Here is a 23,744-nt window from a genome sequence, read left to right on the forward strand (position 1 = left end):
AGATCTTAATTTTTTTTCCTAATATGCTTTTCTTATTATGTTCTGACATTTTCTCTAATTCTGCAGTTTGAATATTTATAGCAGATGCTTGTTCTAAAGAAGTTTTCACCTAGGAATCTCTTTTCTAAACTGACATCATGTCACACTGATTTGACAAATTCTGTTCCTAGCCTCATGGGCATCATTTCAGTTCCTCCTCTAAGTAGAGGGGAGGTAACATTGCATTTACAACCCTGTGTCTGGGAGCAGAATTTGCTGTAACATGTTTTTGTTAAACTTAATAAATAAAAGGGGTTGATAGAGATCCCTTCCCATGTCCTCTTGATGCAGCTGGCAACTATTGTAGGTCTCCAGGCAAGTATTCAAGAGTCCATACTAGTAATTGCAAAAGTCAAATTGGGAACAGATATTTAAGATTCACCCCCTTAATTTTCACGTGCAACCCCCGTGTGGCTCCCTCCTGTGTAAGGACAGCACATCCAGTGTCTCAGGGGCTTCTGGGGAAAGTCCACCAAGGCCAGAGAGGTTCATCATCATTTATGGACTCAAAATGCCTCCTTGGGGCTACCAGGGCAATAGAAATGAGGTGAGAAGTCTACACAGATGTTCTGATCCATTGAAAAAGCTCATTCTGGCTGAAGTGGCAAGTAAGCAGCAGTGGTCCCTAGCAGCTGCCAGGAGCTGAAAAGGCACAGAAGAAAAGGCGCAGTTATCCCGGGACTGACCTATGCACACATTTTCATCGTCCAGCTCTGCAGAAGCATTTCTGAAGTAGCCCAGCCTGCATAACTCGCAGTGCTGACCTCTAGTGTTGTGCTTACAGCTCACGCAAATGACCGTATTGAGCAGCTCGATGTAACTGCACCGGTTGGAGTGCCCGAAGCATTCACAGTCTTTCAAGGAAGAACAGAAATGTATACAAAGTGTATACAGCAGCAGAGTAATAGCACATTACATGCTTAGTAAAAATGAACCATGAGCAGAAGTATGAATGAATGGCACATACATGTTAATCAATGTAACATGGACAGCAGCAGATGTTTATCTGCAATGGAAGTGGAGCTGGTTTCAGGCAGGTTAGCGTGACCCGACAACCATGGCATGACGTCGGAGGTTAGCTGTTGGCAGACCTGATGGAACTGAAGCATTTGCAGTTGTAAACCTTTCAGGGTTACTGGAGGCTCAGTTTCCGCAGAGAGAAATGCACATATTTTTGCGCATTTGAGATGAGTATAAATCAAGACCTGGGGAAAAACCTCCTCATATTAACAATATTAAATTCAGTGGACAAAATTGTCAAACTTAATTATGATTAAATCTGCAAGTGTAAGTAAAATAAAAGGTTTTTTTCTCTGACAGAAATGGCAAGTGTTCAGAAATGCTATTGAACTTGGGGTGCTATAACTGCTAGGCACCTTGAGAACCAGAGTGTTTCATTTCATGGCAAAACAAATCTCTAGTTTGACAATTTTGGCCAACACCTCCTGAAACAATTAACAGTGAAGAAAAGGAAGGAAGACAGTTATTGGAGAACTACATCCACTGTACTTTTGAGGTAAGCATTAACCATTTTTTGAATTCTAAGATGAAGAATAGTTGGGCCAGGAAAGATTATGAAAATTCTGAAATTTGTACTGACTAGAAAGCATGCTTACTGCAGACATTTGAAATGAAGTTGGCATGACAGCCACTTTAAAAAACCCCTTCATTAAATATAGAATGCTAAAAGTATGCCTTTTAGTCTTTAATCACAAGCAATGTTTGGCTTTATGCAGAACAAAGAAGAAATCAGAAATGTATCAATAACATTATAGAAGACACAGCTCTGCTTTGTGTAGAACACTTGTGTAAGCCTGATCACTCAGCTCTTGGGATTATGAGCCCAGAACGAATGCAGGAAAGATTACTAGGATGATGAGAGAAGTAGTTTATTTAAAAAGTGAAGACTAGGAAAATTTTTGCTTGTTTAGTCTAGGAAACTGATGATAGAAGGTATCACCGGGCTATAAATACATTAAGGAGCTAAGCCTTCTGCCATGCAAATGGACAATACTGGCACAAGAACAAATGGGTGTTAACTGGCTACTGAAAATTTTCAGCTGGAAATTAGAAGATGATGTCTAGGCTTTGGGGCAGTGAGGTTCTTAAACACTTTTCATTTGTGGTAAAACACAGTGATGCTTTAGAGATGTAGTTTATTAACTGGTAGAATAAATTACAGTACATTTCCTGCAATAATGGAGCACTGGGTGCAGTGACTTGGAAGGCCTTTGAGGTCTTGAAGTTATCTTGTAATTAGATAAAGCTGTAGCAGAGGGTGTAAAATGTTTCCATATATGACATAGGCCAAGTCCCCTGTGGCTGCCTTTCCTCTGGTATGCTCCTGATTATGCTGGGGCACCTGATCATCCCCCTGACTGTTGGCATAGGGCATCCATCATATACTATATTTGAGCCTACCTGTATTTTTGGAAAGAAACAACAGTCCCAGTACATGTTTCTCAGTATGCTCTGCACTCCTAATACATGGGTATTTCTTTGGCTTTTGTCTGATGTACTGGACTGTAAATAGACTGCACTGTAAATAGATTAAATTTTTTTAGACACTTAGCACAACATATGTTTCAATCTTGAGAGCTGCCTTTCTGCTGCCAGAAAACATTAATCCATTTTACATGTACGCATTTAGTTAACATATATATCTTGTTCTCTTCAATGTTATTCTGCTAAACCAGTGTTTTGTGGTTTGTGCTAATTTGATAATTTTGATGCCAGTAACTGCTGGAGTACAGGAAAACATTTGGTGTATCAGTCTCAGTATGAGACTCAATTGACACAACTGAGTTGGGAGGAAAAAAATGTTAATGTTTGTTGTCTTTTTCAGCTGGTCAGTCTGATTCAGCATCTCAGCCAGCCACCCTGCAGCATTTCTCCCCAAGTATATCCATTTTGCTCAAGTGAAAACTGCCTGCGTGGAACAGACAAAATTTAAATGTGGAAACTAGCACTAGCAAACAGGAGTCATGGAAAATTGGTGTGATTATGTTTATATGTTTGATTTTTAAAGTTAGAAGGACTGACTGGTGATAAGCAATCTGATCTTTCTGAATCTTGGATTCCGAAGCAAGGCTGTCAGTCTTTCTGTCTGACAAAGAACCTGTCTTCTGCTACCCACAGACAATTTGTTTTGGTGAGCTAATACTGTACTGGTATGTTGGTCAGACTTGTTGCTAAACATTTTCATACTCCAGGTGAATTTAGAGGAAATAATTTGCCTGTATACTATAAAGAAAAGCTGACTATGCTACATTATCTTTTGCATTTAAGGCAGCAGAAAGAAATTTAGAATAGTTTATGAATGAATGACTGCACTACTTCCACTCTGAAACTGCAATATGACCTTCAATATTACTACTACACATAATTAGCCATAACAACAGTACAAGAAACAAAGCTGCACATCAAGCATTTCACTCTGTAACACAAGGCTTGCTCCAAGTTATGATTTGGAGTGAATAAACATCTAATAATTATGAAGCACTTGGATGTATACACACACTCTGAAACATTTGCAGGACTGCCCAAGTTCAGTTGTGAGTCATCAGTGTGAAAGGTAAACAATGAGACCAGTTCTTGGACTTGGTTACATTTCTATGGATATTGCTCTTTTGTAACAACTATGATGTGTGAAACAAAGTCTTTGTCTCATAGTTAACTAATGCTCTAGGAATCTTGATCAGATTAGTAAATACTACATGGTGCAGAAAAAACCACAGTTAACTCGAAAACAGTCCAATATCTGATTAAACATTAGCAATGGAAAACAACAGAAGAAAATAAATGGCAAGTAATGATTAAATCAATTATGTGATAATGTTTGCTCCCCCCCTGCCACCCCACTGTGTTATTACTGTGATAATTTTTTGCTGTTGGCCTGGTCATTTTTGCATTCCTCTGTCCTTACAAAAACAAGCTATATAAAAGGTCCTCCTATGATCAAAATGGAATTACTTTCTCTAGTGGCTATATGAGGTGTTACTCTAAACTACTCAAACATAGCACAGAGAAATTACATTCAGCACCATGCCAGCTGGGAAGCTGTCAGTGCTGCATGGCCCCTCCAGCCTATCATGTGCTTCACCTTAACCAGAAAGTATTCTGCTTGTAAGACCTGTCAGAAACATAGCTTAGGGTCTTTAGGCACACAGATCTGTCTAGCAGCCTATAGCACTGTCACACACTGGCAAAGTCAAGCAAACACTGAAGGAGATGGGGGAAAAGTATCAAAATCAGGCTGCACATGGTTTACCAACCATTGTGAAATGACATGAGCTTCTTACAGTGTTAGAAAATGCTGTTTCCAGTTCTGAGTACCACAGTGTCAGAAAAGACACAGATAAGCTGAGTAACAATAAGGAGTGGATGGTTCAGAAACTAAAATCTCACAGAAGAGGCAATGACAGCTAGATAGGTCTAATGTGAAGGAAAAAGGGATTGCCATGTTAGATGTGATCATTGTTTTTGGCTGATTCAGGAACTGTCCAATCCCTTGCAGACTCACAAAAGCATTGACTCTCTGAACCTCCCTGACTGTTATCCAATGCAATGATTTTACTGAAACAATCTTGATTCTGCTGCAGAAAGCATGATAAAATTAGCCACTGAAGCTGGCTCATGAAATTGATAATTGTTTTGTTTCTATAAATTGAACACTTTCCCCCCATTCTGATGCTACGCACTTACATCTTTGAGATAACATACTGTTATTGTGGGGACAAGGTTCAGCTGAAGCTTCAGCTACGACCATTAAAACATGAAATGTCATCACATGAAACAATGATCAACACACATGGAAGTGTAACATAATTTCTGAACTATAACATGTTGCATGAGACAGCTATTAGTGTCACTTTTTAATTAAAAGCACAAAGCATATTCAATAAAAGTGCATTCACAAGTCTTTTTTCTTTTTCATTTTCCAGTCATTCTGTGTTCCTCCTCCATACACTAAGGCAAACAAAAGAGATTTCATTGTAACCTTAGAAATTACCTGCTTCATAACAAACAGTATGGCTCATTACGATGATCTCATCAAATGGGTCAAACTAAGTTCAAACATTTCTTAATAACCCTTTTCCTTCTTAATATGTATTTCATGAATAATGAGATATTCACAATAGTTGCAGAAAGACAAAACATCTTCATACATACTCTTTACAGATAAATTGATGAGGAAAAACAGTGAAAAGATCTCAGGGTTCAGACTGTGAATGATAGATATGCAAATGAAACAGGTTGCCTGTAAGTCAGAAAGAATATTGGCATCCTTTATTATGTCCATATAATTCCATTATTTTGATAGAACACTGGAACATCAGTTCAAAATGTAATGCCTGCACTCTGAATTTGCACACTTACAATAAAATGAAGACATAAGGCACACTTACAATGCATTAAAAGACACAACAATGCATTACATTCCATGGCATTTACAGATACTTCTTGAGGACATGGACAATTGATGTTTTATGGATTGTTTGCCCTCAACTAATCTGCTTATGTTTCCTCTTTTAAATTTATCCATATCACTGAGGAAAAAAAGACTCTAGTAAACATCTGCTTTCTAGGCAAGGATCTGATTCATACATTTAACTCCTTTAAAAATAAATGCCATGTCACGTTATTTGCCACCAACAACTGTCTAAGAAGCATATTTATTTTTCTTTGTATGGCTTATGTTTATGTGACTTAATGCTTCTGTTGTATTCGATGAAGATGCCTCACCAGTAAACTAATGGGTACACTCCACAGATATTCCAGATTCATACAGTGCAATGTTTTCACAACACAGAGCACTATGGGATCACTGTATGAATCCTAGAATTCCTACCTCTCTTGTGGTTTGCAACTTGAACAGAAGAAACAGTTGACATAGCTAATTTGGGAGCAACTGGATAGGTAATAAAATGAACAGCAAATTAGAAAAAAGTATCATATAGGAACAAATCAGTATATTAAAATAAACATCTTCATTCTCTAACTTTTAAATTTAACAATGGTTATTTTTTTGTAAGGAAAGGATAAGGTTACAGAAAATGAGTTATACACTGTCAATTATTGAATCATTTGAGCTGTGACATCCAAGATCAAGGCAATTTAATTCTATGCACTTTGGCAATTTTGTGTCAGAGGTTATTTGGTGATTTCTCCCAATCCATGACAAATGACTATATGGTAACCAGAGTAGTCTGAAAAGGGTTTGATTGAATTTGAATGCATATTTTTTCTGGCTGAATAGTACAAACCTAAACCCCACAATAAAATAATTAGATATTGGCAGATTTGTGTAATCGCTCTTTTCATACGCTGTCCTTAACTGAAATGTTTAATCTACACTATATGTTAAACACTGTAACAATATGCTGCAAAGTGCTGAATACACAAAAGCTGAATAGAAATGCTTTGAAGTTTTTGTGTTTTGTGCTCCCTACCAAAACATCAAAACTAAATTTACTTAAACTCTTATTTTTGGGGAAGAAACACTGAATAATTCTCTGCTGTTCAAGACGTATTTCGTAAAGAAGTTAGGTCTTAGATCACACACAGTATAATTAAGCAATGAAATCCATTAGAAATGCTAAGTATAATTAAATTGAAAATGTTTTGATTTAAAATTCTTCTGAGTAACATAGGCTAATCCTTACAGAGAGCAGAGGAAAAGCCATCAATCTGGGTGGGGTTTTTTTGTTTGTTTAAAAAAGACATGCAAAAACTTGGAAAATACAATGGGAGCTAAATGAAATTGGAATACAAGGTATTACTTTATCACTGATAGTTAGTTTTAAATATATGTGAATAATCCAAACTGAAGTACATTTCTAATCCTTACAGAAGGCACAGATTAATTAGTATTTTCTGTTTTGTTTGGCACATAGAAACTTGCATGTATAACATGATAGATTTCACATGCACATGCGTATGTTTGATTTGGTGATTGTGATCTGTAGATTTAACAAGAGCCATTCCAGTGTAATTCCCAACAGATTCCAAAGAGATCTTGTTTAGTTTAGTGACCATTTTCTAGATTGCCTTTTCATTAATTTTATTCTCCACCTCTGTGTTATAGCACAGAAAGGACACCCTTTGAACATGAAAGCAAGCCACAGGCCAGATTTCTGCAGGGACTTTGGGGGGAGGAAAGGGCAGTAAATAAGAACAGAAGGACATTATTTTTATAATGAGCAATCACTTTGAAATGTGACGTATAGCTGAATACTTCTTCAACTAACAAAAAAATCTTAGTTTTATTAGTCAGCTTAAGAAGTAAGTTTGTTTCTTTCAGTGCTACTCATCATGCCAATTTTTTGTGTAGCATTCCAATTGTAGAAAACCTTGGGTCTTTCCTGCAGAGAACTTGCTTGTATTATGCACGGCATGAAAGCTGAGAACACTTCTCAGCTCACTTGGGAAAATGAAGTGGAAACAAGACATTAAAAATGCTTTTGATGTTGACAACGACAACCTTTGTTCACTTAAAAATCTCAAAACTTACTCAAAATACAGATTGTGCTATCTAAACAAGTACAAAATTATCTTGGGCTTTCTGTATATCACAAATTTTAGTCTGTATTTCTACTATTCCCGTATTTGCAGTAAAGTGCACAGTCTGAGTGTTGGAAGACTCCCTTTTCAGGTGAGGTTTGTTTTACAGTTATTTTCTCACAGGATAGCATCACTTCGCACCAGAGAAAAATGAGTTGGATTATCATTGTTACTATTTTTGCCATCATGTGGGACTCGTTGAGAGCAATTTCAGTACCTGTAGACCACTAGGAATTTTACAGCATCCTACCTTGGTTTGGTTTAGAAACCTCAAGGGAAGAAATATTCGGCCATATCCTATCAAACTTTGGAGGATCTGCATGCATCAGGAAAAATCAGGTTTTGTTATTTACATCTGTGATATTGTTCTAAACAGGCAAGCATATGGACAAAGACAGACTACACACAGCTATTACTGGACTAGTCTAAGTTGCACTAGGACAGAACATGACTCCACAGTGAACAAGAAAACAAGCAATTGATGATTCCCAAAACACCAAATGGACATAAAATACTGTGCATAACAATTTCTCTTCTGTGGCTTAAAATATAATTTTTCATGACAAGACGATATCCTAGGCCAATATATATGGTTCTAACATCAGGAACAAAACAGGAACATATTGTGTTAAATCTGCTCTGCAGAGATAAAACAACAGTATCAGACAAATATGGATTTCTTACCAAAGACACATATCTTACTGTAACATCCTGTTTCAGGGCCTTTTGAGTGAATTACATATCTTGTTATCAGAAGAGATATATTTACCAGTAGAATGGGCCTTTTCTTTGGCTCTCACAGTTTTGTGTATTTCTTCTATTTCCTATCACCTCTGCTGATATATTTTACAGCTTGATTTTTTTTTTTTGTCATAACATGAAATATCTAAATTTCTTGTAAGTTTTAAAAAATGTGTTACTTGCAAGAAGTGTTTTGTGTAAGCAATTGAATTAGCTGTGTCTCTTTAGAGCTTCATGCCCTTTGATTAGTGTGTTACAGGGCTGAGCAAGTGAGGAATGACAACCCTTAACAGAATGGTACTGGAGCTGAAAGTGAAGGGGACAGGCTTGTGGGGAAGGAAAGAAAACTTGTTTCTCCATTTCCATCTGCCTAGCTTTGAACATCAGATTTGGACCATGTTTTTATTATTTTCTTTGACTACTGCAGTGGTTGTGTCTTGTCTGAAACAAACAATTCTTCTGAAGGGTCACATCAGCCTTTGCTGTGGTGATATTAGTGGGGAGAGAGCTCTTCCTTCTCTTCTGTGTACGAGGAATTGATCTGGGTAGTGAGTAGACTGCAGTTGTCACAGCCTGCTTGGCATCAAGGGGCTAGGCCTGTATATCTTTACCTAGATGGTAAGTTTCACTGTTACATCCATCTCAGTGGAAATCCTGTAGGGAAGCTATGACAAAAGGACTGGGGCTTCAAACATCTGATTATAGAAGGAGGACATCCCAAAGTATCTTCTGAGCCATTTGTCAAGGGTGAAAAGGAATTGTCTGGGTGGGGCTAATGTCTGTCCCTAATGTCGCCTCACACAGAGAATAATTAAAGGAAAGGATGGGGACCTGCACTGTGCCATTTGCTGTTAGGCACTCTTCTGCAATTGAATGGGTCAAGTTGTAATTTAATCACATAATTACATCAGATTCTTTCATTTTTGTCCTTTTTCCTTATCGATCAAGAAAACAGAAGAAAGAAAAACTCAGTTGACAGATTCTCAGTCTATTTATTTACTAACATCAACCTGCCTCTACAGGTCAGATCCACCAATTCCCACACATAGGAAGTGCAAATGCCCCAGTCAGAGTGGATGACAAAAAGTATCTCCAGGCTGTACCTAGTGATGACTAGGTGGTGTGCTAACCCTCGTCCCCTCCACTGACAGACTGCTACCACAAACCTGAGAGACCACCTTCCTCCTCCTCAGACACTCACTGACAAATTACTTGCGCAGTTAATTCCCTGTTAAAATTTTGGTAGATTTATGAACACTTAGACTTGACCTAAACATTTTAAAGTGACTGGACATTAGGCATAACATAAAAATCAGGAGTTAAGAAAGGAAAAGCAATTGTTATGGACTATGTTGTCCTGCTGTTCCCTGAACCTTTTTTCTTTTAGCCACTGTGCAGCATCAGAGTTGTTGCAGAAAACTGGTCACATTTCAGACTGGAGCCTCCAATATCCTACTTGTGTTCTTGAGTACTGTGTGGCACAACTGCTATAAAAATTCACATATATAGTGGTCTTCAACTGCAGAGGCCTAGGTATTACCAGAAGTAAAATTAATAGTGTCAAGTAACTTTGTAATGCCTTTTTGGAATGGAATGGAATTTGTCATAAACTGTAGGTCCTATATCAGTAAATCAGACACTTTACATAATCAAACTGATACACTCAGTAATATTTGAGACATAATTTATCATGATTATGATTTCTCTAAGTAATATCATGTCCAAGTAAAATCATTCCTTGTAAGACAGAAAAAAAAATTACATATTTCTTAGAAATCCTATAAATGCTATAGATCTGTGCTTGTTTTAGTAAACTTACTTAAAATGGAGGCTGTGACTTACTGCAAAATAATTAAAAATTCCCTGACCCTTTAAATTAGATAACACTAAACTGAGTTTCTTAATGGGCACCCAAACCAATAAAGAACATATTTACAGTGCCTGGAGATTACCATTTAAGTATTATTGCTAGTGATTATTACTGGTTATTACTGATAATTATAACCATATTAGAAGGGACTTCTGGAGGTCATTTATTTCCACAGTTTGCTCACGGCAGGGTCAACTTTAAAGTTAGATGTGGTTGTTGAGGGTTATATCCAGCTGAGACCAGCTGCTGCCTGGTAATGTGGTTAATGCTCCTGAGACTTAGTGCTTCTGTTATGTGCTGTTTTCAATCTTTGGTAAAGAGGATATATTCTTCTCATATCCTTTGCTCATGGCCTGTATTTCCATCAAGATTAGATGTTTCTTGATAAAGGTCTTTCTTCATATATTTAATATTTCTTTAAATGGCGATGACTTTAAATGCTTTATCTGAAAAGGTAGGTGAGATGTCCAAGTCCAAGAATGTTGGCTGTCATTCCCACATGTACATTGGAGCAGATGAGTCATCCCTTGAACAGACACTGGGAAGATTCATTTAGCAGCTAGTTATTCTTTCACAGCAACCTGTGAAAATATTTCTAGTCCTTGGTGATTACCACTAAGGGCTTTATTTATAGAGAAGTTGACTAGATAAACCAATCTTTTCCAGAACAGTTCCATGTCTGGAAACTGCATTTTGTAATTAGAGTCATTATATACCAGAATAATAAATGAATCTTGGTGTAGGTATTCTATAAGATGTACTATTTTGATTGACTGTAAAATATTCCACAACAGCTATTCTAACAAAGCTAAAAAATGTGAGAGTTTCTAAATGTATGTTTGAGTGTTAATATTTAAAAGTGAAGCTACTGTAGGCATCTTTAAGAGTGGAGGTATGCAAGCTGTGTGACTGAGCAGAAAATCAGATATGACATTTTAAATTTGCATTGGATATTTTTGCATTTTTAGTTACTATTGTTCCAAAGCCTATTATACGTAGAAAGTAACTATTGGAAAAAAATTTTACTTTCATGAAGTAAGGAAAAACTTACTGCATTATATTTATTAGATGTATGATAATTTCCTTTTTCTCCTCCCAATCTTTTATTTTATTTCCTCCCTGATATGCAGTATCAGAATTACTTCCAATATTAAATGAAGAAAGTCTGTCTCAAATTTTCACTGGAAGTACAGTCTGCACCACGGGCTGTATCATGGTTTCAAATTGGGGAAATAAAGGAAATGAATGGGTAGTTTCAGCCTAATTCCAACCAGACAGCTGCACGTGAAAAAAAACCTGTCAAGATCTTGGCAGAAATTAATGGGCATTTTGTTGGTTTCTCACTCCAACCAAGTACTGCACTGCCAATAAAATTAAAATGTATTCCCAGTGAGAGGGGCTGTCTACTCAGGGATGAGAGAAGAGGTGATGGAGCGCAGGAATTCTTTGCTGCTGCCTGGGCACCTGTGCTCTGCAGCCGACAGTGCCTGATCACCTCCTCAAGTGATTCTGCTGGCCCAGCCCACAAACAGTGCATCTGCTGGAAATTACTACTCATAAATCTGTAAGTCTTAAATAATGCTCACTAATGGCAGACTGGGAGCACTTGTGTTGGCTACTATCATTATTAATTTAATTTTTAATAACAATAAGGAACCCTAGTGAGATACGCTGATTAAGATGTTTTCTTTCTTTCCATTTAAAACAAAACAAACAAACAAAAGTTAAAAATGTATCAGTATAAATTTAATGATTCAGTAGAACTTCAAGTCTCTAGCCATAGAAAGCTGGCCTTGCTACTGCCTATTTTAAGCCATGAGTAGGCAGCAGTAAATATCTGTTCTAAATTATAGATGTCTGCTGAGGACAGTGGACATGACAGTTGTTTTAGGTGCTAATATTGAAAAAAAAAATAGGATTTTAAAGAAATAATGTTCACTGAAATTACTGGCTGATTTAGTAGCTGCTGGAGTAATCGAGTGTGTTTATATCACATTGTATTCCACCACTTCTTGCAATCATCATATCATTGTTATGGCATTTCTATCTCCTTTTGTCTTTTTCAAGTTATGATAATCTACCTCACATAAAATTTGCCTTTTATCACTTCATTAAACTGCAAAATCTAAATCACTGAAAGAGAGAAACACTGATTTTTTTTTTTTTTTTAATTAACCCTTTATTTTATTATGTCAAAAAAATCCTTGGCTGATATTAGGCAATCTTTTTTGGAGCAATGTAGGAAGTTTCATACCTGTTCCTTTGAAGAAAAGAAGGATTCTGCATAAATGTGAAGATGTGGTTGTTTTATTGTAGCTCCTCAGCCATAACAGCTTTTATAACTGTTGGAAGAATTTAAATGTAATTAGTCCTTTATGTGTCCACTTGTAGAGTAAAAAAGAAAGTGATCTTTATAGAGGCTTAAAAAAATAATCCAAGGATCCAACTCTGGAAACCTTCAGATATCAGAAAAAAAATACAGCTGATTTGAACAAATTGTTGACTGATTCTCAAAATAGTGAGGGCTGAAGGAATTCTTCAATTTTAAGTATTTCCACTAATATGTTTGTAGAAGTGCACACTGAATTCAAGTATTTTTGGGATGAAACATTTAGGTACCTTCTCATAAAAAAAAATAATTACTTTGTTGATAGTTTGCAGGGGTTGCTATTTTTTATTTGGACTGGTTCTGCTTTTTCCTATAAAAATGCTAAAACTGGCTGATTGCCTGGAATTTCTGTACAGTAATTCACAACTGATGAACAGGAAATTAAGATTTTTTTCAAAAAATCACTATGCTGATTTGGAAACCTCATTCTTTGCTTTAGTCTGTAAAATTAACTGATTACATGTCCTAAGGAACAGAAAGAAAAAAATGAGAAGGTAACATGGAAATATGTTTTTTTCCTGGCAATTTCTCCCCAAGCTTTGTAGATAATTAGATTTTAAAATATCTTTTTGGATCGTGTCTACTCTCTATAAACTTCCTTGAATAACTGAGCTCAACTTGCATATTGCAAGCACCATGTGCTTTGCATGGCTACCATGGTACATATTGGAATGTTGGTATCTTATTTTCTAGAGTGTCCTGCCACTTGATTATTTGTTAATGGTTAAAAGAAAGATAACTATGAACTGAGTAATTTTATATATATTATGGCAAATCAGAAAGCATTGAAAACACTATTTGGTTGATAGACTGATTTAAACTAACTCAAGATGATGATGGAAAACTGGAAACAGGAATGAGAAGCAGCCCTAAACTGTCAGTGGCTGTGTCTATGAGACTGCTGAGCACAGCTCTTCTTATCTGTTAAAATTGGTGGATCTGGCAAAACCAAAACTGAAACACAAGCTCCCCCAAGTCCTGTCCCAATGACCTCACAGTGCTCCCTGGGGCTGCACTGGTGGCTTCTGACCCTGCCCTCAAAATCTCTGCAGAGAGGCAGTTTCTACTCTCTGCTGGGCTCAGCTCTGCTTCCTCACCTTCAGGGGTCACACCTTAGTTATACAGCAGGAAACTGGCTTTGTTGTGACTCCTACCAGGTAAAACTATCCACAGTGGAATTTTTTGGAATGTAAATGTCTCTCAGATCCAGTATTCAAATGAGCACATCATAGCACAAAGGCTGTTTGTACCTTCTTTCAGCTCAGTAATGTTTTAATATAGTGGAAAATCTAATTTTTAAAGCAAAAGATTCCAAGAGCTTCAAAGCATTAAAGGAGGGAAAACAAATACTGGCTTGATATTATAATCAGTTATCTGATAAGGTGATTGCCTTAGACTGGAAGCCTGATTAACAATATTATTTATTAGAAGGTCAGATTTGGATAAAATTAAGTTGAAATGAGAACATTTTGCTTATGTCCAAAATAATAGACGCTGTCTGAAGACAATATTTGAATGTTTTAAGGAGATAAATATCTTAATGATATCTCAACAGTACAGCTTTCTGTAAAACTTGACCTCAAACAATAATAGGAAAGTAATGTACAACCTAGTTATGCATGTTTATGCCCTGCTAACATGTGCTGGGTATAGACTCTAGTCCAGAGCTTGGCATGGTAATGGCTTTGATTGAAGATTCAATGAGAGAACTTCTTGGTTACTGCAAGAGGGCAAAATCAGGTCCAAAATATTTTGTGTTGTTATTAAAAAACAAACAAAAAATCCACTAGTATTTGCTCTCACCACCTTTTAAGATATATATTTACCACATTAAAATTTCATGACAAATGTGAAAAACAAATAAAGCTACACTCATCCAGACACTATTTTAGCTCCAACAAGATACCTACAAGATTTTTCAAGGTTAAGAAAATAATAAAATAAGAAAGTGTCCATTCAGTCTTTTTTTTTTTTTCCATTTCTGCATCTTGCATTCATTATCATAAAAAAAAAATAGTTCTCCTAATTTAAAATTGACTATAAGGAAGAACAAAAACATAGAGAACAAAGCAGAAAATACTGTTTGATTATTGTGATTGCATCTTGCACTTGGGTGCATGGTCTGTCTCTAAACTCTGACTCATCTGCCAACAGCAGGCTTTAAGGTGATAATCACCCACACAGAGCTATTTGCACATCATGTCTATCCTATCCTCTGTCTAATGATACCCTTTATAACAAACTGTTTAGCATAATTAGTGGAGTTATGCTTTACAGGAAAAAAGATAGAAGCAATAGTTTAGAAGACTCAACTTTTTGAAGTCATACATTTACAGATTAGTAATGTTGGTATTTGGTCACAATAATGAATATTTTGATGCACTGTTCTATGTAAAATTGCACGATCATTATTTTAGCAAGTAAAATAATGTAGTTTTCAGAATATTTACATACCATATGTAAGCATTGCTTAAAATCATGAAATGGTTTTGGGACTCATTAATTGCTAACACTTTCACCAGTATTTTTTCAGACATGGCTGAAAAATGCTGAAAGGGACAGCACTGTAATCAAGAATGCTGAAAATTATCAGAGAACCTGTTATTCAACTGATACACAACAGCAGGTACAAATGACCTTAATGGGAAAGCTCTGGGGGTTGGTTTATTTTTTTATTTCTTTATTTTTGTTGTTGTTAGCTTTGTTTTCTTCAAGATGATCAGAAAGGATGTTTACTAATGACCACTCTTTGTGTTCAAATTTTAGTGATGAGCTGCTTTAATACAAAATCCTTTGAGGTAAAAAAGGAAAATAGAGAATATTACATACATGTGCACACAGGTGAATATATTTTATTTTTCTTTGCTGGCTTTCATTGCGGTCTTAAAAAAGTGTTAAATAAACATTGTTTGAGGTGGCAATCTTCTTCTTTGCATGCTGGAAGTTTAGTGTTTCTAACCCCCCTGCCCCAACCCCATCTTCCTTAGATGAAAAGAGCTGGGAGCACACAAAAGCCAATAGCCCCCTATAGGTGTTTGCTGCCAGGCAAAATGAAACCCAAACTGTATCTCCTGAGCGTAACTTCCTGTCCCCAGATGGGAAAAAAATCTCTGCTGATATGAAAACAAATACTATGTTAGCATAGACAAAACAAAAATCATGCAGAATTCATTAAAGCAGCCACAACTAATTAATCTTTGGTTTTGTGCGTTAATTTGACTTCTGCTAAATTCTCTTTGAGAACAGGATTAATTTATGGTTTCTATCCTTGTTTAACAAAAATTCTGCTATTCCTGTGTTATAAGAAAGATGTTCAGAACATTAAGCAAGTAGAGTTATTTTTCCCAAGCTATTTAAGAAAAAACACATGGAAAAAACAAGCAGAGTATCAGTATTTATGTGTGCTCATGAAGACATGCTCATACTTCACCCTTTTCAGGTAGGCAAAGATATATGTTCAATTTTACCCCATATCCCAAGACATTTACAACAGACTAAAGATAACATATAGATTTCCAGAAACTCTTGTATTTCCTATAGAATGGTACACAGAATTTTCTCTGTTTGTCATGAATAGACTGTACTAATCACTGTGTAAAATATAAAGAGGTCAACAATGCATCCTTTCAGCTCACCATTGTTCAAAAGGTATTTGAGTTTCCCTATTAAGTTTTCAAAGGCCAACATCTGCTGATGCTCAGAAGTGATAGATGTGGTGACGAAGGCTGTATGGAGTGTGAAGTGAAAACACAACCATATAGACCATGCAACACAGTACTAAGAAACTACAGCACAATCAAACTCCAAAGACCTATTTCCCATTCATCCCATTTCTGTTATTAATGGCAGGAATATTTCTGAGAATGGTGACACAAACTTATTCTCTTTCATTTAGTTAATTTTTTTTTTGTAATGAAACATATATATAAACACAAGTTTTGAAAATAGCACATCACTATGAATCTGAAGACGTACAAATACTAGAGGAGACACTAGAGCAGGCAAATGACATTATTAAGATTGAAGGCTTTCATTTGCACATTATTGTCATTGATGCTGTTTATCTATTTAAAGCAGAAAACAGATGCTGTGGCATTCAGCTGTTAACACTGCTCACACTTGCAAGGGAGATAGTTTTGATGGCATTGAACTTGGCTGTCTAGAGCTTAACAAATCAGTGCTATTCACGAGCTTAAGTAAACTGAGTTGATTATAAATTGATAGTCCTGACTCTGCATCATAAGATGTGAGACAGTTTTACCCAAATTATTAAAAACTTTTCACTTGAATATCGGGTATGGCAAATTGCATTTAACAACTGTGATATTTTATAACTGTGATTGTCCTTGTATTATGCAAGTTGTGCCCAAAGTATCTGCCGAGCTGAAGCTGTGGGGAATATTCTTTCCTTAAGCCACAGAAGGATCCCATTCCTCTCTCCCTGCTTTATATAAGTAATGTGCCACGACTGTGTGCACTCCTCAGCTGCGGAACTCAGCCGAGGCTCACAGCTGTGCACTTGGTCCCTTCACAAGTTTTAAGTAATCATCTATTTCATTGATATAGTAGTTCTTTACATAATGGTGTTATAGTTTTGTTATAGTTTAAGAGTAGTATTTTGGTCCTTTAATTGCATACAGGGAAGCATTTTTCTGTGAAGGAACACAATTCTATTCATTTTGTGGAGCAAAGCCGAGTTCAAAGCCCACTAGAGTTAATGCAGATTCCAGCAGATACGCTGCATTTGCTAATCTGCTTCATAGAAATGAAAGCTATTCCATTTATAAACTTTTCCATTTGCTCTTTGAATTTACACACACGTATACATACATGAAAATTATTGGTCCTATACTTCTGTTATTAGCAAACACTTTTCTTCAAAATGCTCAACAAATATTTTCTCTGCAACAGTGTCTTAATTCTTCATGTCACACTCAGTTTTACAGGACTCAGTGCTCGTCCTGCTGATAAGAATCGATCAGAAAATCCAGGGCTGAATGCAGATGTAAGGAGTGACATTGTCTCTGACCACGTAAACACAGTTACTTGTTAATGCCAGAGAGGAAGGTGAATACACAGCCCCTGCAACACAGGGCATGCTGTCAGAGAAACATTATGTACACCAGAAAGGGATGTTGGGAAATCAGATCTATGAAGATGAATGACAATGCAAAACAATACTGGTTTTATTACTTACTACCAATACTGGAAATACTGGGTATACCTGCAGAGAAAGAAAACACAAAGAAGTGTAGTTAGCTGCTTGCTGTAGCTGGCTGAACTATTACATCTAAGATCCTGAAAACATTTTCAGAATATTTTATCAATATATAGTTAAACTCAAGCATCTGCTATTACATGCCCAGTCCTTCATAAATGCAGAGTCTTTTAGAATTTTCAGTATGGGGCTGCAGGGACCACTAAAATGCATTGACAGATGGGATCTATACCAGCTCTCTGAACTTCATGGATTTGTTCAGAACGGTTCTGTATTTCAACTAACCAGCCATTATGTTTAATGCTCTAGATAAAAATATCAGTCATGCACATATTATGCAGATCTAGGAGAGTAATTTTACCAAGGGATAGCTGTACTGCTAACTGCTTTGGTCAGCTGCTTAAATCAGTTGGTACCTTCTGCTGCATTAATTGTATATAGCTATTTTCCCCTTTTTTACCCGACAGTTATCTAAATTAAGCTACGTAAAAGAAATGTAATTAAGTGAAACAATCTAATGCAGTAGGTTGGCGATATTGATTAAACCTCTAATTGATTTCTTTTTTGCTGTGTTAATTTCAATTCCTAAACTGAATTAATGCAAGGAAACCATTCTAGAGGCAGGTGAGATTTACCATAGGAGGTGGGCCTGTTAAGGAGTAAAACTCCTTTACTGGAAAAGCAGTGTGGGATATCACGTTGTATAATGCAATCCCAAGAACTAGCTTCTTGTCAGGTGTGTCCTGAAACCTAGGCTTTGTGTGTAGCACAAAACCATGGATATGAAATCTTTCCTGAAGTGCCATGTTCTTAAGATTAAATGCCATTGTTAATGGTACTGTGGCTCATCACCTGGGGTAGTCAGAAACTGCAGATCAGTATTGAAATCCCGGATATTTGCATCCTCTTCCTTAAACACAGTTTGCCTTTTTAAAGTTTTATTGACTTTTGTGGCATGCATTTTGTTGCAGAAATCTGTCTGTTTCTCCATTAAACATCTGCTACACTTCTTTCAACATCTATCTTGAAGTTCTCCCTTACTCAGAGATGGCACGGACCTCACTGCAATTCAGTGAAGCAATGTCTTGAGAATAAATGATATTCAGAGTAAGCAAGGTTGCTTAAGTGTCAAGCTGGGAAGAATCCTACCTTGTGGCATGGCTAAGACAATGCTGAAGTAACAGAATTTGCAGAATGGGGACCAAACCCAGCTTTTTTATATTGCACCACATCAGTCCTGGGGCACATGTCAGAATTGCAGCTCTCGGGTTTCACATCCTATGGCAGCTGTGGCCTGGCAGAGCACCATAGACAACACCTGCTGCTCACCCAGCCCCACACTCAGATGCTATTTGCAAATTTAATTATTTCTGCCTCTGCTGACATAAACGCGTATTTTCCAAAACTTTAGCACCATGAGGTATCAAAAGTCAAGTGCAAATATCATCATAATAGAACAATGTGGTCATAGTTCTAATAGTAACAAAAAGTGCTTTTTTAGTTAGGATAATTAAGGAGAACATCTATCCCCTTATTTTAAATGTCAAAAAGACAATCAATTTTCAAATATTTTACCTGAACTTTCAATAGCAGCTTGTTTAAATTTTTGCAAGTCATTGTAGCTGGTTTAAATTAGCAGGATTAGTTTTCCTTTAGGATTAGATTTCCTTTTCACTCATGGAACCTACACAAATATTAGATAAAAGACAAAAACTGTGTTCTCGCACTCACACTTTCACTGTGAAATGGTATTTGTATTTCTTCTGGGCATACTCCTCCGTCTCAAACCTCTCTGTCTCCTACACACACATACAAATATCCTTTCCTTTCTCTCCTGAACAGATTGTAGCAAAGGAAGAGGTTTTCCTGCAAGTCTGCTTGCCTCATATTATTGTACTTCAAAATTTTCAATGAATTCACAGTGATAAATGCTTCCTGGGCAGAGAATAATGAACACAAGATGCCTGCTAGCCTGAGGGCTCTGTATTAACCTTGCAAAGATATCTTCAGGTTCTGTTTCAAAAGCTGTTTTTCTATTTCTGTACAGAGTTTCTTTGTTGGTGTGGTCTTCTGTAAACCAGACTGGTTTTTGTACTACCAGGTATCCCTGTGTGAGGTGAGTGGCCTTGATGGTGCATTACTTATGCCCTTGTTACTAAAGAGAGTGAGAATGACACTTCTGAGTTTGTCTGGAAAGGAGCTGCTTATGTAGGGCCACGAAACAGGATCTATTAACACTCTGTGAAAACTGCACATATGATGGGGAAATTATTCTTAGAAGGAGTGTTTGTGTGAGATCTGGAGTTACATATTGAGGCTAGCTCTTGAATTCAGCTGAGCCATAAATGGTGCAATCCTTAGGTAAGGAGGCACAGGAGGTGTGATTCTGCTCTCTCTCTGTCGGCGTGCAGGCAGGCGAGGGCCTGAGCGCACGGCTCCACCTGTGCCACCACTGCTGGCCCTTGGCTTGAACCTGGGCTGCTGCATGGCATGGATCGCTTCCAGTCAGCCTTGTACTGAAATCTCTGAGTACTCTGCAGCAGTGGAGTGATGGGAACAGCTTAGAGAGACGAAGGATCAGGCCCATTACCTCCTTTGATGGACAATTTTATTGAGCAAGGCACAAAAAGGGATTGAATTTACATCTCTTCAGTTGTTAAACCAAAACAATGTTCAGCTTAAATTATCTTCCAGTTGAAATCACTGGGATGGTTATTAATGGTAATAGATTTATAGTGAGGGGACATCAAGTAAAGCGTGCAAAAAAAGTTCAGAGGCTGGTACTGCCCCTGAAATGGCAAACATTGCAGGAGAAAGTCACTAATACTATTTATTATTTTTGACTTGACTTGAGGGCGGTGGTTTGGTATATTACATGTTCACTGTAAGTGCATCTAAATATATATGCATTACTTGAGAGGAAAAAAATCTGGTGTTTTCCTTTCATACGATCTTCTGCATCTGCCCTGTAATTTTCTCATTTCCCCTGCTTCCAGAAATGGGTTGTTTTAGCTCTTAGCTACCATGGAGCTGACTATTGAGATGAAGAAAAAACCAAATCAGATGCTAGTGAAGAAAGCAAGTTTTTGATTTTGTCTCTAGTTTGTGTCAGTGTGAAATCCTTAACACAAAGTAAATGGATCAAGCTTTTGGTGAGAAGGACCACACTGCTGCTTCCAGTCTCAGGGCAGGTCATACCCTGCAGACCCTCTTAGCACCTCCATTGTCAATTCCCACATGTGCTTCTGGCAGGACTCATAGCAGGAACAAAATACAGAACATTTCACAGCAGAGTCAGAGCAGGGATGGTAATGCCTCATCCGATCCTTTGCTAGAATATCTGCCCTGCAGCATGACAGCACTCCCTGCAGTGAGTCTTTCTTCCCTTTGCAGCTCTTCCATTGAGGCATGATTGCAACATCAGATGCTCAGCATCAGTTTCAGAACTTCTGAATTCTCTAGCAATTTAAAGCCCTGAGAAGCTTGATGATACTGGTGTCTTGTAATCCCTCAAAGGGAGTGATCGTTATGATCATAAGAGTAAACTTTTCATGTATTGTTAAACTTCTATTCAGACAAAGGATTACACAGTGAAAGAAAATTCTTTGGAAATTTCATGTTTCACTGCAAGAGCTCCAGAACTCCTGCTACTGTTAATTTTGCAGTTGTTTCTCTGTAAAGATTGAATTCATAGAAAAGGAATTGCTTTGATGAAATTTGTTATCCCTCACTTCTGCTTTCCTAAGCAATATCACCAGAAATAAATGGGACAAAGGAAATAGTTATTGTTTTATTGGGTAATATCTTTTAAAATTTGGAATTTTTTGTGTTATGTTTTACTGAGTCCAAACTAGTATTGAAAACTCTGTCTAGGAAACACCCAGTGAGATCAAAGGATTTTTTTTTTCAAATAATTGTCACTTATTGATAGAATATTAGAAACTTCGAAATGTCTGAAACTCAGACCATTTTGGCACTATAAATGTCTTAAAACAGACACTTTGCCTTCCCATGCTGCTGTTGCTTAAGGACCAGAAGTCTCTTTTATTTCACCTCTTCACTCTATATGGCAAAAGTAGAGTTTGAAATCAGTGATGTAAGGAAACAATTTGTTTCCCAGCAAGAGATGTCACCATAGCCAGGACAAACAACCAGCTCAGCAGGGTCATGCAAGAGGGTAGAGTGCTGAAGGATAATTTTTCAAGCCCTATTTTAAAAAATACAGCATATTATTTATAGTGCATTGTTTTCAGGTATATGCCTGTAATGTTTCGCTGGCTATTGCACTGGATTTTGAAGTAAAATGAGTTTATCAGTTGCAGATTTTTGCACTTTTTCCTGACACTCCTGTTTACCTGAATGCTCTTGATACACTGCAGTTTTGCCCTCACACTAGGTTTCCCAGCCTTTTCAGTGACATGTTCCTGTGGCTTTATACCTTCTGTAAGCTTCATGGACTAAGATTAGTATGTAATATAAAGTAGGAGCAATACCAAGCTTTGCTGTTTTGTAACTTATTGATCAATATCTTCCTTTTACTCTTTGAAATTTATCGTCAACAGCATGAAGGAGCACTATTTCATAACTTCAGCATAAGTGTCTCATTCCTTCAAATTGAGTCATGAAGAAGGCACTGGAAAACTTCCATTTACTTGGGAGAATTAGAAAATGGGACACTGTCTAGTTTGAGTCTGCTTTGACTGGAAAGCAGGGTGTGTGATCCTTTCAATTAGAGGGATCCTTGTTACTTGGATTCCTGATTAGAAAGCACAACTTGGAGAACTTAATTTATGCTGGTCCTTCAAGATGGCTTTGTGTCAGCAAATATCTATGGGGAAAACTGAACATCAGTGAGGGCAATACCAGTGCACTTCTGGAGGTGCCATAAGTTTTTCCAGAAACAGTTTCTGTGGCAGCTGTGCTGCATGGAGGCCTTGTAAGTCTTTTCCCTTTCAGGGAGGTTTGAGGCTGTGCTGCTGAGACAGAGGCTGTACCATGGGAGGGGGACCCACTGCAGGAGAAATTCAGTAAACTGAGACCGTCTGCCTGACTCTTGACTGAAAAGAACCGCCAGTGATTCCCATGTCCTGGTCAATCCTTTGTTTCATGTTGAACTATGAACTAGGAAAATCATGTAACAGCTGGGAGGGGGGTTTTGCTGAGTGTTGGAGACTTTTGATACAGATTATTGGTGGTAAAAGGGACTGACACAAAGTGAGCAGGCTTTGATCCATGGCAGCTCAGTGCAATCTGAGACAGCTCTGTCTGATGGAGCAAGGAACATAAGTGCCAAAGATGATCTAAACAACGGGAGGAAGAAAAGGGCTAGTGCTGTCAGACACATACAGCTGCTGAGGAGAAAAGCTATCCTGTAATACCAAGTAGAGAGAAATTCAATAAGTTTACTTTGTGTGTCAAAACATATTGCAGCAAAAACTATCTACAGAATGTGACAGCACAAGGGAATGAATGTAATCACAAAATAGTCAATAAGATAGAGTGGAAATATAAAATAAATGCTGTGTGGAGACAAATGGAGAAATATTGTTAGTGCCAGTAAACAACAGAGTACTTGCTGTCTTTCACAGGTAAAGCATGGAAAAATGTTTTGCATTCTCCTGAAAAACTCTGGATGACTTAAAATGATAAAGAAATAAATGGATAAAGAAAAAACAGCTTTGTATCAAGATTTCCGCTATGACCACAGAATAATCTGGAATGGTCTTCTGTTTCACGAGCTGAAAAGGTATGATGAAGCCTTATTGGCCACAAAAAATGGCAGAAACAGAGCAATGGAAATAACAGAAGTTCCAGCTGGGAAAGATTTGAAAATAGACATTAAACTTCTTGTTGAATCGCAACAAATTTCACAAATTCAGAGAATCTCAAGACTCTCTTTTTATTTTGTGAAAAGAAGAAAAAAA

At 37.1% G+C, this 23,744-nt stretch overlaps 1 protein-coding gene across 7 annotated transcripts in view; it reads right to left on the minus strand.

Annotated features, from left to right (window-relative positions):
- NTNG1 (netrin G1) overlaps positions 1-23,744 on the minus strand; it is a 153,682-nt gene that overhangs the window by 31,702 nt on the left and 98,236 nt on the right. For 3 of the 7 annotated variants that reach the window (XM_088060598.1, XM_088060599.1, XM_088060603.1), the window contains exons 5-6: positions 17,800-17,826; positions 726-893 (exon numbers count right to left, since the gene is read on the minus strand). In XM_088060598.1, the coding sequence (XP_087916724.1) occupies positions 726-893; positions 17,800-17,826 (195 nt within the window). Of the gene's footprint in view, positions 1-725; positions 894-5,890; positions 5,951-7,852; positions 7,919-17,799; positions 17,827-23,744 lie in introns of all 7 variants that reach the window. The other 4 variants (XM_088060604.1, XM_088060600.1, XM_088060601.1 and 1 more) reach the window with 3 other exon arrangements.

Source organism: Pseudopodoces humilis, chromosome 10, assembly GCF_049639895.1.
Source record: "Pseudopodoces humilis isolate 2021_Gansu_Grassland_sample_001 chromosome 10, ASM4963989v1, whole genome shotgun sequence".
In the NCBI taxonomy this organism is placed as follows: domain Eukaryota; kingdom Metazoa; phylum Chordata; class Aves; order Passeriformes; family Paridae; genus Pseudopodoces; species Pseudopodoces humilis.